This window comes from Podarcis liolepis (genome assembly GCF_965112155.1).
Source record: "Podarcis liolepis genome assembly, chromosome: 11".
NCBI classification, from domain to species: Eukaryota; Metazoa; Chordata; class Lepidosauria; order Squamata; family Lacertidae; genus Podarcis; species Podarcis liolepis.
In genome coordinates this window covers 16,145,896-16,158,558 of record NC_139565.1, presented here as the reverse complement: position 1 = coordinate 16,158,558, position 12,663 = coordinate 16,145,896, and the positions used below count along the sequence as shown (strand labels likewise).

Below are 12,663 nucleotides of genomic sequence, written 5' to 3'. Positions count from 1 at the left end.
TAGGCGAGATGCAAAAATGGTTGCTGGCGTCAGGCACATGTACCTCTGTTCAACTTTTTAACTATTTCCTCAAACTTTTTTAGATTTAAGTTGACCCTGTTCTTCTTTCAGTAACTCTTTATAGGTTGCCCATTTCCCCTCCATGTTCTTTTTCTTTACCAAGATGGACTCTAAGGGTGAGAGCCACCACAGTGTTTTAGGTTCCAAGAGTCTTTTATATATTTCCCATACCTTGTAAAAGGGTTTTCAGATTATATGATTTAAGACTCTTCTGTGGACTTTTACCTTATTATAACATAGATATGAGTGCCAACTGTAACGGTTGTCCCATCCTTCAAGATCAAGTATATCTGTATAATTTAGTACCATCCATTCTTTAATCCAGCACAGACATGCGGCTTCTAAGTACAACTTGAGGTTCGGCATGGCAAAACCACCCCTTTCCTTTAACCCCGATAGTAATTTATACATGTACCTCTGTTCAACTTTTTAGCTATTAATCATCTTTCCTGAGAACTTATTTTGAAAAACGATCGTCAGATCATGCCCTTTACAAGACAGATTCTTCCCATGCTGAATCTCCTGTCTTTAATGGCTCGCTTTGCAGGTGCTACTAAGCCAAACAACAGTTTAGTCTAAACATGTGCGCTCCTGGAGAGGAGACTGCCGCTTTGCTCCCACCCCTGCCAGTCCTGTTGCTGCAACCTAAGTCATGGTTTGGCTTAGCATGTCCCCATCTGTCCCAGGGCTTGTTGTTGTTGTCTGTCTCCCCCAAACAAACCAACAAACCTTGGTTACAGCTCGTGGTGTCTGAAACAAGACAAAGCACAAGTTCAAACAATAAACCATGGTTTGTTCACAGCAATGCAGAAGCAGGACCAAAGAAAGGAACATCCACACTCTTACATGTGCACTGGGTCATAGTACAATAAATATGATTTTAATGCTTTGTTGTATACAGTCATACCTTGGTTTTCAAACAGCTTAGTTCTCGAACGTTTTGGCTCCCTAACATCACAAACCCGGAAGTGACTGTTCCGGGTTGCGAACTATTTTTGGAAGCCGAACGTCCAGTGGGGCTTCCAATTGGCTGCAGCTTTGGTTTCTGAATGTTTTGGAAGTCGAAAGGACTTCTGGAGCAGATTCCATTCGGTTTCCAAGGTACGACTGTATACCAATGGTGAACGCAGGGGATGACACCACCCCAAAATAAGGGAGTGTTTGCATATGCTTGTGGGACTCTTTACGGTAGATATGATTGGCAAAAATATAAATTGAATGTTTTAGGCAGTCAGTATCTTTTTTCCCCATCTGGCTATCAATGTTTCTTAACTTTTTAACTTCTCAACTTCCTCTGGCTGTTCAAATTCTGTTTTGACATGTTAATTTGTTTTAGTTATTTTACCTGTTTCGACTGTTATTGTAAACTGCTGCGAGAGCCGGAAGGCAGTGTGGAAATGTGCTTGTGAATCAATAATAAAATCTGTGAATGAAAATGTTTTTTAAAAAGAAACATATAGAGCATTGACGTGCCAGCTGAGAAAAATAAAACTGGGGGGCTGGAAGTTGGGGGATTAGCTACTCAAGGTCCTAAGAAATAGGTGGGGAACTCCTAGTTCTGATCAGCCCCAGCCACACGGCCAATGGTCAGGGATCATGAACATTGTAGTTCTCAGCATTTATTTGGTCTGACATGCTTGGCATCTCTGCCCTAGCAACTTATGGTAAGAACCTTAGAGGGAAGTATTATTACCAGTGTGGAGATACATGCTGCAGGTATAAATAATTATTTTCCGTGCAATATGCAGGGATATTTCAGTTGAAAGGAAAGGGGAAAATGCACATTTCCCCTTTCCCATTCTGCAGGCCACTAGCTTTACAACACATAGGCTGGGAGCCATAGCACTATAGGAAAGCTGGGAAAGGCTGGGTAGAGGAAAGAAAAAGGCATGGTTTATCCCTTCCCCTCTTGAACACCCCCCAGGCCTAAATAAGGCCACAAGACTCCGGTTCTAGCCTAACTTGAACCCAGACCAGAGATACTCCTATTATGGGCTAGAACTACTCTGCAACATGTTGCTGTAGTTCCCGGTTGTAATAAGAAAATACTGAAACGGCCATCAACTTTAACTGCAGAACTGCTTCCATTAGTCTATAAAGGTAAAGGTACCTCTGCCCATACGGGCCAGTCGTGTCCGACTCTAGGGTTGTGCGCTCATCTCACTTAAGAGGCCGGGAGCCAGCGCTGTCCGAGGACACTTCCAGGTCACATGGCCAGCGTGACGAAGCTGCTCTGGCGAGCCAGCACCAGCGCAGCACACGGAAACGCCATTTACCTTCCCGCTATAAAGCGGTACCTATTTATCTACTTGCACTTAGGGGTGCTTTCAAACTGCTAGGTGGGCAGCAGCTGGGACCGAACGACGGCAGCTCACCCTGCCACGGGGATTCGAACCACCGACCTTACGATCAGCAAGTCCTAGGCACTGAGGTTTTACCCACAGCGCCACCCACATCCTTCCATTAGTCTATAATTTAACCCATTAGTGCAGCGTATGCTTTTTCTGACAGAACAAGCTCCAGAATTTTAGGATGGAATAGGCTGTTCAGTTCCCTTGAACATAGTAGTGGCTGCTAAGCTTAAAAATAGAATTGTCATTCATTTTTAACCACTTTTATATTTTCAGTGGCCTAGCTTCATGGCTTAATCCCCATTGATTTCAAAGGGAACTCAGTGCAATTTAGTCCGGATTCAGCCGAATATTTAAAAATTGTAGCACACTGTAGCACACTGGGAAATGGCAACAGCAAGGGTAGTCACATGAAATAAGGCAGGCAGGCAGTGTAAAAAGATAATTTCAAGTTCATATTATGAGTTCACTTTTTCAATGACTTTAGTGAGCTGAACCAGACTTGTGTATGACCTAAAGTTGGCAACTCACCAAGCTGCAAATAATTTTAAAATAGGATGGAACAAGACATGGTGACTCACAATCTAGCTAAATTTCAGATCATACATAATGAGAGTTCCGAGTGCCAAAATCAATGGAAGAAATCAACTTATGAAAACAGAAATGAAGGCAATATGAACTGGGGGGAAATGTGAAGTTTTGTATGGTTTTCTGGATTTCATATGCTGCTGTTTTTCAACAATTAAGCACACGTTTATTAGGTTTGTGGATTTGTAAACAACATCCTGGCATGGCAGAATCCTGCGCCACCATTAAACCTTAGGATGCACATACTTTTGAACTCACAATGGTACTGCCAGCATCCGGATCTGATATATCAGAGAAAAAGGGAATAGGCATGAGATCATAAAGCTTGCAGAGACAACGCATTTTAAATAAGCACACTGGAGCCTTAGTTAAATAAATAAGAATCCCTGCATAGACATGCTCTAAAATTGAAAGGGTGGAGTGGGATAGCAGGAGTCAGAATTGAACCTAAGGAAATGCATGGACAAATGAAAACCAACATGAGAAACGGACCTAAATATAGACATTATATATAAAGTGGCAAAGTCTACTGGTAAGCTCATACAGCCAAGAAAATACCTCTTGCCTTTTCCTGAAGGAGCAAATTTTGCTGTAGGCCAAATTTTGTGCCTTCAGGGAGCATTTTCCACATCCTCTTGTCTGTCAAGCAATCCCTGCACATTGTAGGGATTCTAGGTCATGTTCTATGATCCACTTTCAGTACAAAGGCAGCACCGCCCAGGCCTGTTTGACTACACTGCTGCCCTGTCTGGGAATTCACCCTAAAAACAGATCCAACTATCCAGTGGCTGCTTTATTGCTGGGTGATGATCAGTAGCAAAAGGCAAGCTATTTGGCTGATGAGAATTAGAAGTGCTGATGCTCTTTCATTTGTTTTGGCAAAAAATAGTATCTGCCTTGTTCAGAGTGTCTGGGGCAACTCAGCCAGATAAGGGGGTGCAAATAAAATTATTATTATTATTATTATTATTATTAATCCAACTCACATTTACTTTGAGGTTTTCTACATTCAATTGGTATATACATTCTATGGAATAAGTAAATCTCAAAGTGGTCAATGGGCCTTAAGTTGAGGATAGCAGCCTCGTAGAATAATTACTGTTGTTGCTGTTATTAACTTGACTTGTGTAACTAAGCGGAATATAAATAATACCTTAAATAAACTTTTGTGTGTGTGAGAATTTCAGAAAACAGATATAATTTTAAATAGATCCAAAGCGTAAACCTTCTAAACCAGCTTTTCTCTGCAACCACGTCGGCTGCCCTTTGGGCTCGCCGCTCGCTGCAACGTGAGAACCCCTTGTCGGGCAGCGCAGCACAGCACTTGCAAGGCTCCACTGCAGCCGGATGCTACGCGCGCTTCCTCGACACACGAACCCGCCCTGCTCTGCTCAAGGCGAACGCGACTGCAGCCGCGGCCGCCTTCACATCTCCTCGCGAGATTTTGGCCGGCCTTTCCCCGCGCGCTAAAGGGAAACCCTCCCGGGTCCGAAAAACTCTCATAGCCTCTCATTGCGCGGCAAGAGTCCCCAGTCAACCTCCGGCGCGGCGGGCCTCGCGTTGTAAACCCTGGAGCTCGAAGGGGACCCGAGGGTCATCTAGTCCAACCCCCTGCAATGCAGTGAGGCGGCGGCGGCCGCTGCTCCTGCAGTGCGAAAGGCGGGCGGCGCCAACCCTCGTCCTCCGAGCGGCGGCGCCTGTCAGTGACAGCCGCGGAGAAGAGCGCGCGGCCCCGGCAGCCTCGAGGCGGCCGGCGGCGGCTCCTTTAAAAGCAGAGTTCCCCCACCACCGCCCTCAGAGCCGCGAGGCGATTGGCTGAGCGCGGCCCGCTCTTTCCTCTCGCGCGGCGGCCGAGGGGCCCGTTGGTGTCGCCTGGCGGCTGGGCTGCGCCTCGGAGCACCTCTGAGGAGGAGGCGACACCCGCTCGCCCCCATACGGAGCGCCCCCGCGCTCGCCCCTTCAGACGCCGCGCGAACCTGCGTGTGGGAAACGAGGGCGGCGGCGCCCCCTCCCGCCTTTCCCCCTCGGCGGCCGCCCGTTTTCGAGGCTTGTGACGTCGGCGGCTCCCTCAGGCAGCGGCTGGCGGGAGGGAGGGAGGAGTCGTGAGGGGACGGCGGCGGCGGCGCTGGCGCTTCTTCTTCTTCCCGGAAGGCTGCGGCGAGGCTGTGTGGAAGCCTCGGCTTGAGGGGCCGCATCTTGGCGGGGGAAGCGTGAGGCAGGCGGGAGCCGCTGCCGGCCAAGAGCATCACCGGCCTCATCATCACCTGGCGCGGAGGGCGGCGCGCGGGCGGGGAGGGGCCGCGGGGCGGTTGCCTCGCCGAGGAGGCGCGGCGTGTGGCGTTGCCTCCGGAGTGCGGCATATAGTGTCGCCCAGCAGCGGCGCGGCGCCGCTCGGCAGTTTAAAGCGCCCTCGGGAGTAGCAGCAGAACCAGCCTCCTTCCCGCCCGCTCCAAGCCGCTCCTCGCCCGGCTCCGCGTGAGGAGGAGCAGCAGCAGCCATGAAAGGGAAGCAGCAGCCGCCTCACACGCCGCCTCCGCCGCCCAGCGCCGGCTCTCCTGTGCTGAAAGACGACGCCGACGAAGCGCCTCGCTTCCCGGCCAGCGACGGGGATGCCGGCGGAACGGGCGCCCCTGCGGAGCCCGGCACCGCGCCGGCTCCCGCCTCGGCTGCCGGCGACGGGCTGGCTCTCCGGCCGCTGGGTCCGACGCCGAGCCAGAGCCGCTTCCAGGTGGACCTGGTGGCCGAGAATGCGGGGCGAGCGGCCGCGGTGGGGGAAGAAGAGGCGGCGACGGCGGCCCCCAAACCCCCCGGGGACGGGAAAGGCGGCGAGGAAGCCAAAGGCCGGTTCCGGGTGAACTTCGTGGACCCTTCGGCCGGCGACGACAGCTCGGGGGAGCCCGGCGGCGAAGGCTGCAACGTGAGCTTCCAGAACGGGGGCGACACGGTGCTGAGCGAGGGGAGCCTGCATTCGGGCGGCGGCTCCGGGGGCCACCACCACTACTACTACGACACCCACACCAACACCTACTACCTGCGCACCTTCGGACACAACACCATCGACGCCGTGCCCAGGATAGACTATTACCGCCACACGGCCTCCGGACTCGGGGAGAAGCTCATCCGGCCCAGCCTGGCGGAGCTGCACGACGAGCTGGACAAGGTGAGAGGGATGCGCAGCCAGCGGGCGAGCTCCGTGCGCGGCTGCGTTTGGCAGAGGATCGCGGGGCAGGCGCAAGAGGGGTGGGAGCAAGAGGGTGCCTTTTGCGGAAACGCCGAAAGCAGGTCTCGCAAGCCTGGGTTGCGGCGCCGTGCAGAACTGCAGAGGCATCATCCTCATCTTCTTTGGCGATCCTTCGTAGCCGAGTAAGATTGTCTTCCATAAACACGGTTTGGAAAGGGGAGCAGAGGCATCATCACTTTCAGGAGTCGTAGATGCGACAGCAACCCGCGGGCTAACTTAATCCCCGTGTCTAAAAGATCTTTGACAAGCGGTTTCGGTCTGTGCCAGCCTTCGGTTCCTGAGATGTTGCTGGACTACAGTTCCCATCATCCCCAGCCAGCATAGCCAGTGGTCGGGGAGGATGGGAGCTATAGTTAAAGAGCATGTGGGGGGAAGAAACTGCCTGGCTCTTTACCAGTTTGCTATTTTGTTATGCTACACACTCTGGAGTTGCAGCCTGCTGCGATTAGGCACACGTGCTTTATTTTTATATTTCTTTAAAGCAAGAGACGTCTGGTAGACCTTGCTATGCATGGGTAAAGGGGCTACATACAAGCTGATGCAATGCTCTGGTGCTGCTATAGACTAGATAAACACCCCTATGGGCTGCCAAAACTAGCTGAGCTTAAGTAAGGAGTGCTAACCTTATGTCACTGTCCTTCGTGCATTCTTTGCACATGAACTTGGCCTTCTCAGGTGCACATGGAAAATACTGTACTTTATCTAATTCTTCCATCTGCTTTGTGTATGTGTTGTCTGCTGTCCCAAGTGCACATGGGAGCATGGAACATGTGCTTATATATCTACAAAAGTAACTGGAGAATTTGCAGCTGAATATCTGCAAACGACAAAACATGGCAAACTACTTGCTGTTAATTTCCTAAGCGGTGATAACACCAACAAAGATGAGTATTTACCTCTTGTGAACTCCATCCCTCTTTCCTTCCTGTTTATTTTCAGCAGAAGTTTCTTGCATGGGGTCAGCTGAGGAGAACATGAAGCAAGCCCCAACTAGGGATCAATCAAAGGTCACCTTGAGATAGGCCAAAGGAAACTAATTTGTCTCTGCTTTTATAAACATAGCATCTGGGTACCACCATCACCCCTTATCTAAGTACTGGAATTATTCAGTGACACAAACTGTTTGCCATATTGCATAGATTAGGCTTAAAATAATTCAACTTTATTTTTTGTTCTCTTTTAAAGGCACTTGTTTACATCATGCTTCTCTTTATGGGCTGCTGCATTCTGCATAAACTTGCATGTCTGATTGCCTCCTCAGTATCCTCGGGAATGATTTAAGCTTCTTTTTAACTATCTTCATCCGTTTAGTATTAGTGCTTTATTAACTGTTCCTAGAATCCTAATGCTTCTTGTGGTGTTCACAACCTGGTTTTTAAAAGTAGGGACTTAGCTTTGTTTTAAAGGGTATTTGTTACTGATTCTCACACAAGACAACTGAAGGTGCTATGTTAATTTCCTGACTTTTAACAGTAGATCAGAATTAAATACCCTCTTCAATTTTGTGTCATACTGTGGGAAAAGGTAAGCTAACATGAGAAACTTTTTAAAAAAGTTTTCTGAAGTGTGAAATACATTTATTAGGAAATCCAGCAATAAGGTTTTTGTTTGTTTTTGTTTTGATTTCTTCAGACCTATGTCCTTTAGATAGAAAACAACCCCATTTTCTCACATGGTAGAAATGGTTAGTACATTTTAAAGAAGCATCTTAAACAAACAAACAAACAAACATTTGAATATATTTAACTAAATCCCTACCACATGTTTCAATTTAAATGGTACATCTGTTATTTACTGCATATACCTATACCTACCTGCAGGTACATGGTGACATCACTCTTTAAAATGGGACTTCTGTTTCTTAAAGAGGCATACATACCTTCATCTGTCACTTATCTGTAAGAAGTTTCCTATATTATGATGAAAATCCCACAAAGAGAAGATTGTGATATTTTAACCCTGGTAATGTGTTCACTTTTCCCAGTAGAGTAAGTTGCATATTCAGTTGTTCTGTTGGAAACCTTCACTGACTAATAGGATGAATTGTAAACATATGAAAGCATGCTAAAGTGTGGGCTTCAACCATTCACTACCTGACTTGACCACTTATTGCAAATTTTAAACAACAATAATTTAAAGAGGGGAAGATGTTTCTGATACATCCAATTCACTCCTTTAAATTTCAGTGAATAAACAATAGTGCAGTACCTTAGCAATATATTGTAAATATTTACTCCTGACTGTTTACAATATGTTGTATGTTTAGTGTATGTAGATTTAAAAAAAAAATAGAATTGAAATATTTTTTTAAAATTTGGATGGCTTGTTAAAGTAACCCGTTTAAAATGCTGCATGCTGCAAGACCTAGCAGCTGCCTCAGTTGTGTTTTCAGTAGTGATTGAAGTACCTGAAGCCATGTTCAACCTGGCATATGGCCCCACGGTTAGTAGGTAACCATTGACTAGGTTGTGAAGAATGAAAAGAATTGCAGTGTTGTGTGTGAGTAGAAGAGTCTTTGTAAAGCACAACCAGGCAGGACCCTTAGCAAATACATACTATCACACCTTTGAGGAAGTTCAGAAATGTAGGTTCATCTTTATTTTATTTTTTTAAAAGAACACTTGTGCATCTTCTGTACTGCTGGAAGATTATACTCACCTTGGCAGGTTACGTTTTCAAGCTGCTAAAATTATAGCACAGGGGTAGTCAACCTTTTTATACCTACCACCCACTAAAGCATCTTTCTTGATGGTAAAATTTCCTTACCGGCCACCAGTGCTTGATGGAAGGAGGATTCAGCTTGTGCCGTAGAACCCCCTACCACCCACTTAGAATCCTAGTAGGCAGTAGGGACCAGGTTGACAACCCCCTGTTATAGCATAACTTAAGTATAGTTGGTGGTCAGTTTGTATCTAACCCACAAACACCCTGTGATGACTTTGAAAACAGGCAAATGAGGTAGTTGCGAAAGGAAGCTCCATAGCACATGTTGGAGACCTCTTGAGGCAATAGCCATTGTAACCTTTCCCATTGTGGCCTGGTTCACCTGTGACAGTAAATCAGGGGCAAAACAAATGATGACTTACTGGGAGCTGGTGCACCAACCCCCTCCCTGCTTTTGCCCCACCCAGAGGAAACCAGGGGTAGATGTAAACTAGTGCTTGTGGATTATTTCTCTCCAAACCAGCTATGAAAACAAGCCAAGAGCTCCGGGAGGAAGGGAATGGGTTTTAGTTGAGTAGCGTGCACCAGCACACTTGCTTGTTCTGTGACTTACTCTTATATGTGAACCAGGCTAGTCTTTGCTTCCTTTTCCATCTTTTCAAGGGTGGAAGGTGAGCAAGAAGTTACAGCAATCCTGAGGAGCCACTAACTATATGTGTCAGGGTAATTTTGGTAGTTTGGAATAACTTGGGGGCTTTCATGAAAACAAAGAAATACTAGTAACCTTGGCCTGTACCTATCCATTCCTTCCGTAGGGGCATAGTTCATTTTTATCTCAATTTTCTATTGTGGGAATAAAGTGCCTTACCATCATTAAAATGGAGCAGTAGTAAGACACCAGAAAGTAAAACATTAACTCACAGTGCTGATGAAAGAGGCTGGCTTGACTCATCACAATGATAGTGTCATCCATGACATGCGTGGGAAAATTTCTATTTTACAAAAAAAAAAAAATCAATTCCTTTTTGCTGTGGAAAATTTTCTGTTTTATAAGTTCATTAATAACAGTGAATGGATGTCAACTGCAAATATATATTAGATATGTTTGACAGTTCAAGTATTTTTTCCCTTTGTTGACCAACAAACAAGCATGCTAAATTAGATCACTCTCTAGGGCGTCAGAAAAATTTCATATATATATGGGGTGTGGGTGGCGCTGTGGGTTAAATCACAGAACCTAGGACTTGCCAATCAGAAGGTCGGCGGTTCGAATCCCCACGACGGGGTGAGCTCCCGTTGCTCAGTCCCTGCTCCTGCCAACCTAGCAGTTCGAAAGCACGTCAAAGTGCAAGTAGATAAATAGGTACCGCTCCGGCAGGAAGGTAAATGGCGTTTCCGTGCGCTGCTCTGGTTCGCCAGAAGCGGCTTAGTCATGCTGGCCACATGACTAGGAAGCTGTAAGCCGGCTCCTTCGGCCATTAAAGTGAGATGAGCGCCGCAACCCCAGAGTCGGTCACGACTGGACCTAATGGTCAGGGGTCCCTTTACATATATATATATATTCCTGCAAATTATTGGAACTTGCATTGGAAGTGCAATGTTATGTTATGACTGCTGTTCACTGCTATGTTGAACACTTCACCATCTAGGACAGGAAGGAGTTTTTGCCTCCCCCCACTCTTGTCCCGTATTCCACCCTGTTTAATTGCTTCAATTGAATTCAGTGGGAAGCACTGAGAACTGATCCCACTTCTAATGTGTTTAACCCTGCTAGAATCTTGTGTGTACCTTTTAAATAAGTGAAAAGTAGTGTAGAGAATGTGCCTGCCCAATCTAGATACGACCAACAGCACATTCCTACCATGGTTAGAGGAGATGCTGCAGCTCTACAGTGAATGATTGCTGTGCCTTCAATTGTCAAGAGGGGAGGGACTAAGCTCAGTGGCAGAATGGCAAGCTTTACTTGTAGAAGTTCCTAAGTTCAATCCGTTGTGTAGGACTGGAAAAGATCCCTGGTGCCAGTCAATGTGAGGATAATACTGAGAGTATAAGGACCAATGGTCTGATTGTGACTGGGGCTGCTTTCAGTGTTCTTATTGTGGTAATGCTTTGCCTACCATTCCCAGCTCTTGCAGGCGAGGACAAAGATGCTGGATGACTTCAAAGTTGTGGTATGAGACCTATATTTCAGTAGTATTGTCTGCTGTCTCTGAGTCTCTTGAGGCTGCAGCCCAGTATGCACTGACATGGAAGTAAGTCCCATTGAACTTGGGCAGCCTTACCACTGGGTAGACATGTGTAGGATTGAGCTGGGCATGTAAATGCCTTCAAAAGCATTTTCAATAAATCGCTTGAGAGAGAGGCATATTTAATTGCATGATAAACAGCCAAACTATATAATTATGTGGATCTAATCGAATGATGGCCTTTTCAGGGGACTCTTAATCTCCCTCCCACCCACCCTTTACAAGCAGCCAGATTGGGAGCAATGTTCACTTTACTTTCCCCCACTTTTATTCATTTTAGCTTTTAATGTTTATGAATGTGAGATCTCCTTGACCTTAAGATTCAAATCTTTGAGTAAGAATCTTTGGCCCATGAGGGTCATTTTCAAATAAACTTCTCTACTGGTTTTTAAGGCGCTATGTTCTTGTGGCAAGCAAGATGGTAGAGGAGGATAGAACTTTTATTGATATAAAAATGAACTGCTGGGTGAAGTTGGCTGATATTTGTGAAATTTATTCATAACCTATGTGATGAGACAGAGGAGGTGGTCAATAGTGCTACCAAAAAAAATCCAACTTGGGAATGGAGATTTATTCCCCAGGCACAGTTTGGAATTAAGCTCTGGATGAATATAATTGGTTTTATGAGTAGCTATTCCCATGTCTGAAAATTATTTATTTGTATGGAGGATATGTACCATATTGTAGGTTTTCTGTATTGGTGTGTTTGAAGTTAATGCTTTTGAATGAAAAGTTTGGAAAACACAATAAAACATCAAATAAAAAAATGAACCTTAATTGATATGGGTAAAAGTAGTTGCCATTAGGATCCTTTAAACTTTCATTCTGTTGAGACATTCACAGGCTGTCTCCCAGTGTATTCTTGAGTGGTGTTTGTAGAGCAGATGTATGGCAACTATCCTTGTGTAAAGAAGATCCTAGATGTATCTTCAAATTTGTACAATGTGAGCGTCTAAGCACAGCAGACTTTTCAAAAGTACTGCAATAGATGCTCCTAAAGCAGCTAGGTCATAAAACAAATGGAGTATAACAATCACAAAGGCGGCAAATTCCAACCACACTCAATAGGAGTTTATGTGTGTGCTCTTTAGTTATATGATTCTCTTCTCTTCCCACCCTGCACCTCTTATCATATTAAATGACTTTGAATGGTGTGTTGTGTGTAAGTGTAACTGGCTGTTTAACCCTTTCCTTCATTGCTGTTTTGTCTGCTCAGAGTAACCCCTCGTTCCAGATACTTTTCATCACATGCTGCCTTTTCTTCCTCAGCTGCTTTACATGATAAAAGAGAAGATTAGGGCGGAGGTGGAAAGTGGAATAATAGGAACAACATGAAATCTGTCCTGTCTGGGAATGCAGAGAAAAACTTTCAGTTTGAAGATGAGAGAAAAATGTTTGATCTGTACTTAGGGCGAATGTTGTCATGATAACCTGGTTGAGAAGAGGAAGATTGGCCTGCAGAACTATGTGCAAATGAGGAGGTGTTGAGGATTAATGCAAGGTCAAGAGCTGA

The 12,663-nt window shown here is 45.9% G+C and overlaps 1 protein-coding gene across 2 annotated transcripts in view; it reads left to right on the top strand.

The window, feature by feature from the left end:
• The first annotated feature begins 4,531 nt into the window (after positions 1-4,531).
• SLC12A2 (solute carrier family 12 member 2) overlaps positions 4,532-12,663 on the top strand; it is a 49,786-nt gene continuing 41,654 nt past the window's right edge. Inside the window, exon 1 of one of the 2 annotated variants that reach the window (XM_083464411.1) lies at positions 4,532-6,159. In XM_083464411.1, the coding sequence (XP_083320537.1) occupies positions 5,497-6,159 (663 nt within the window). In that variant the 5' untranslated portion in view covers positions 4,532-5,496. The remainder of the gene's footprint in view (positions 6,160-12,663) is intronic. The other variant, XM_083464412.1, reaches the window with a different exon arrangement.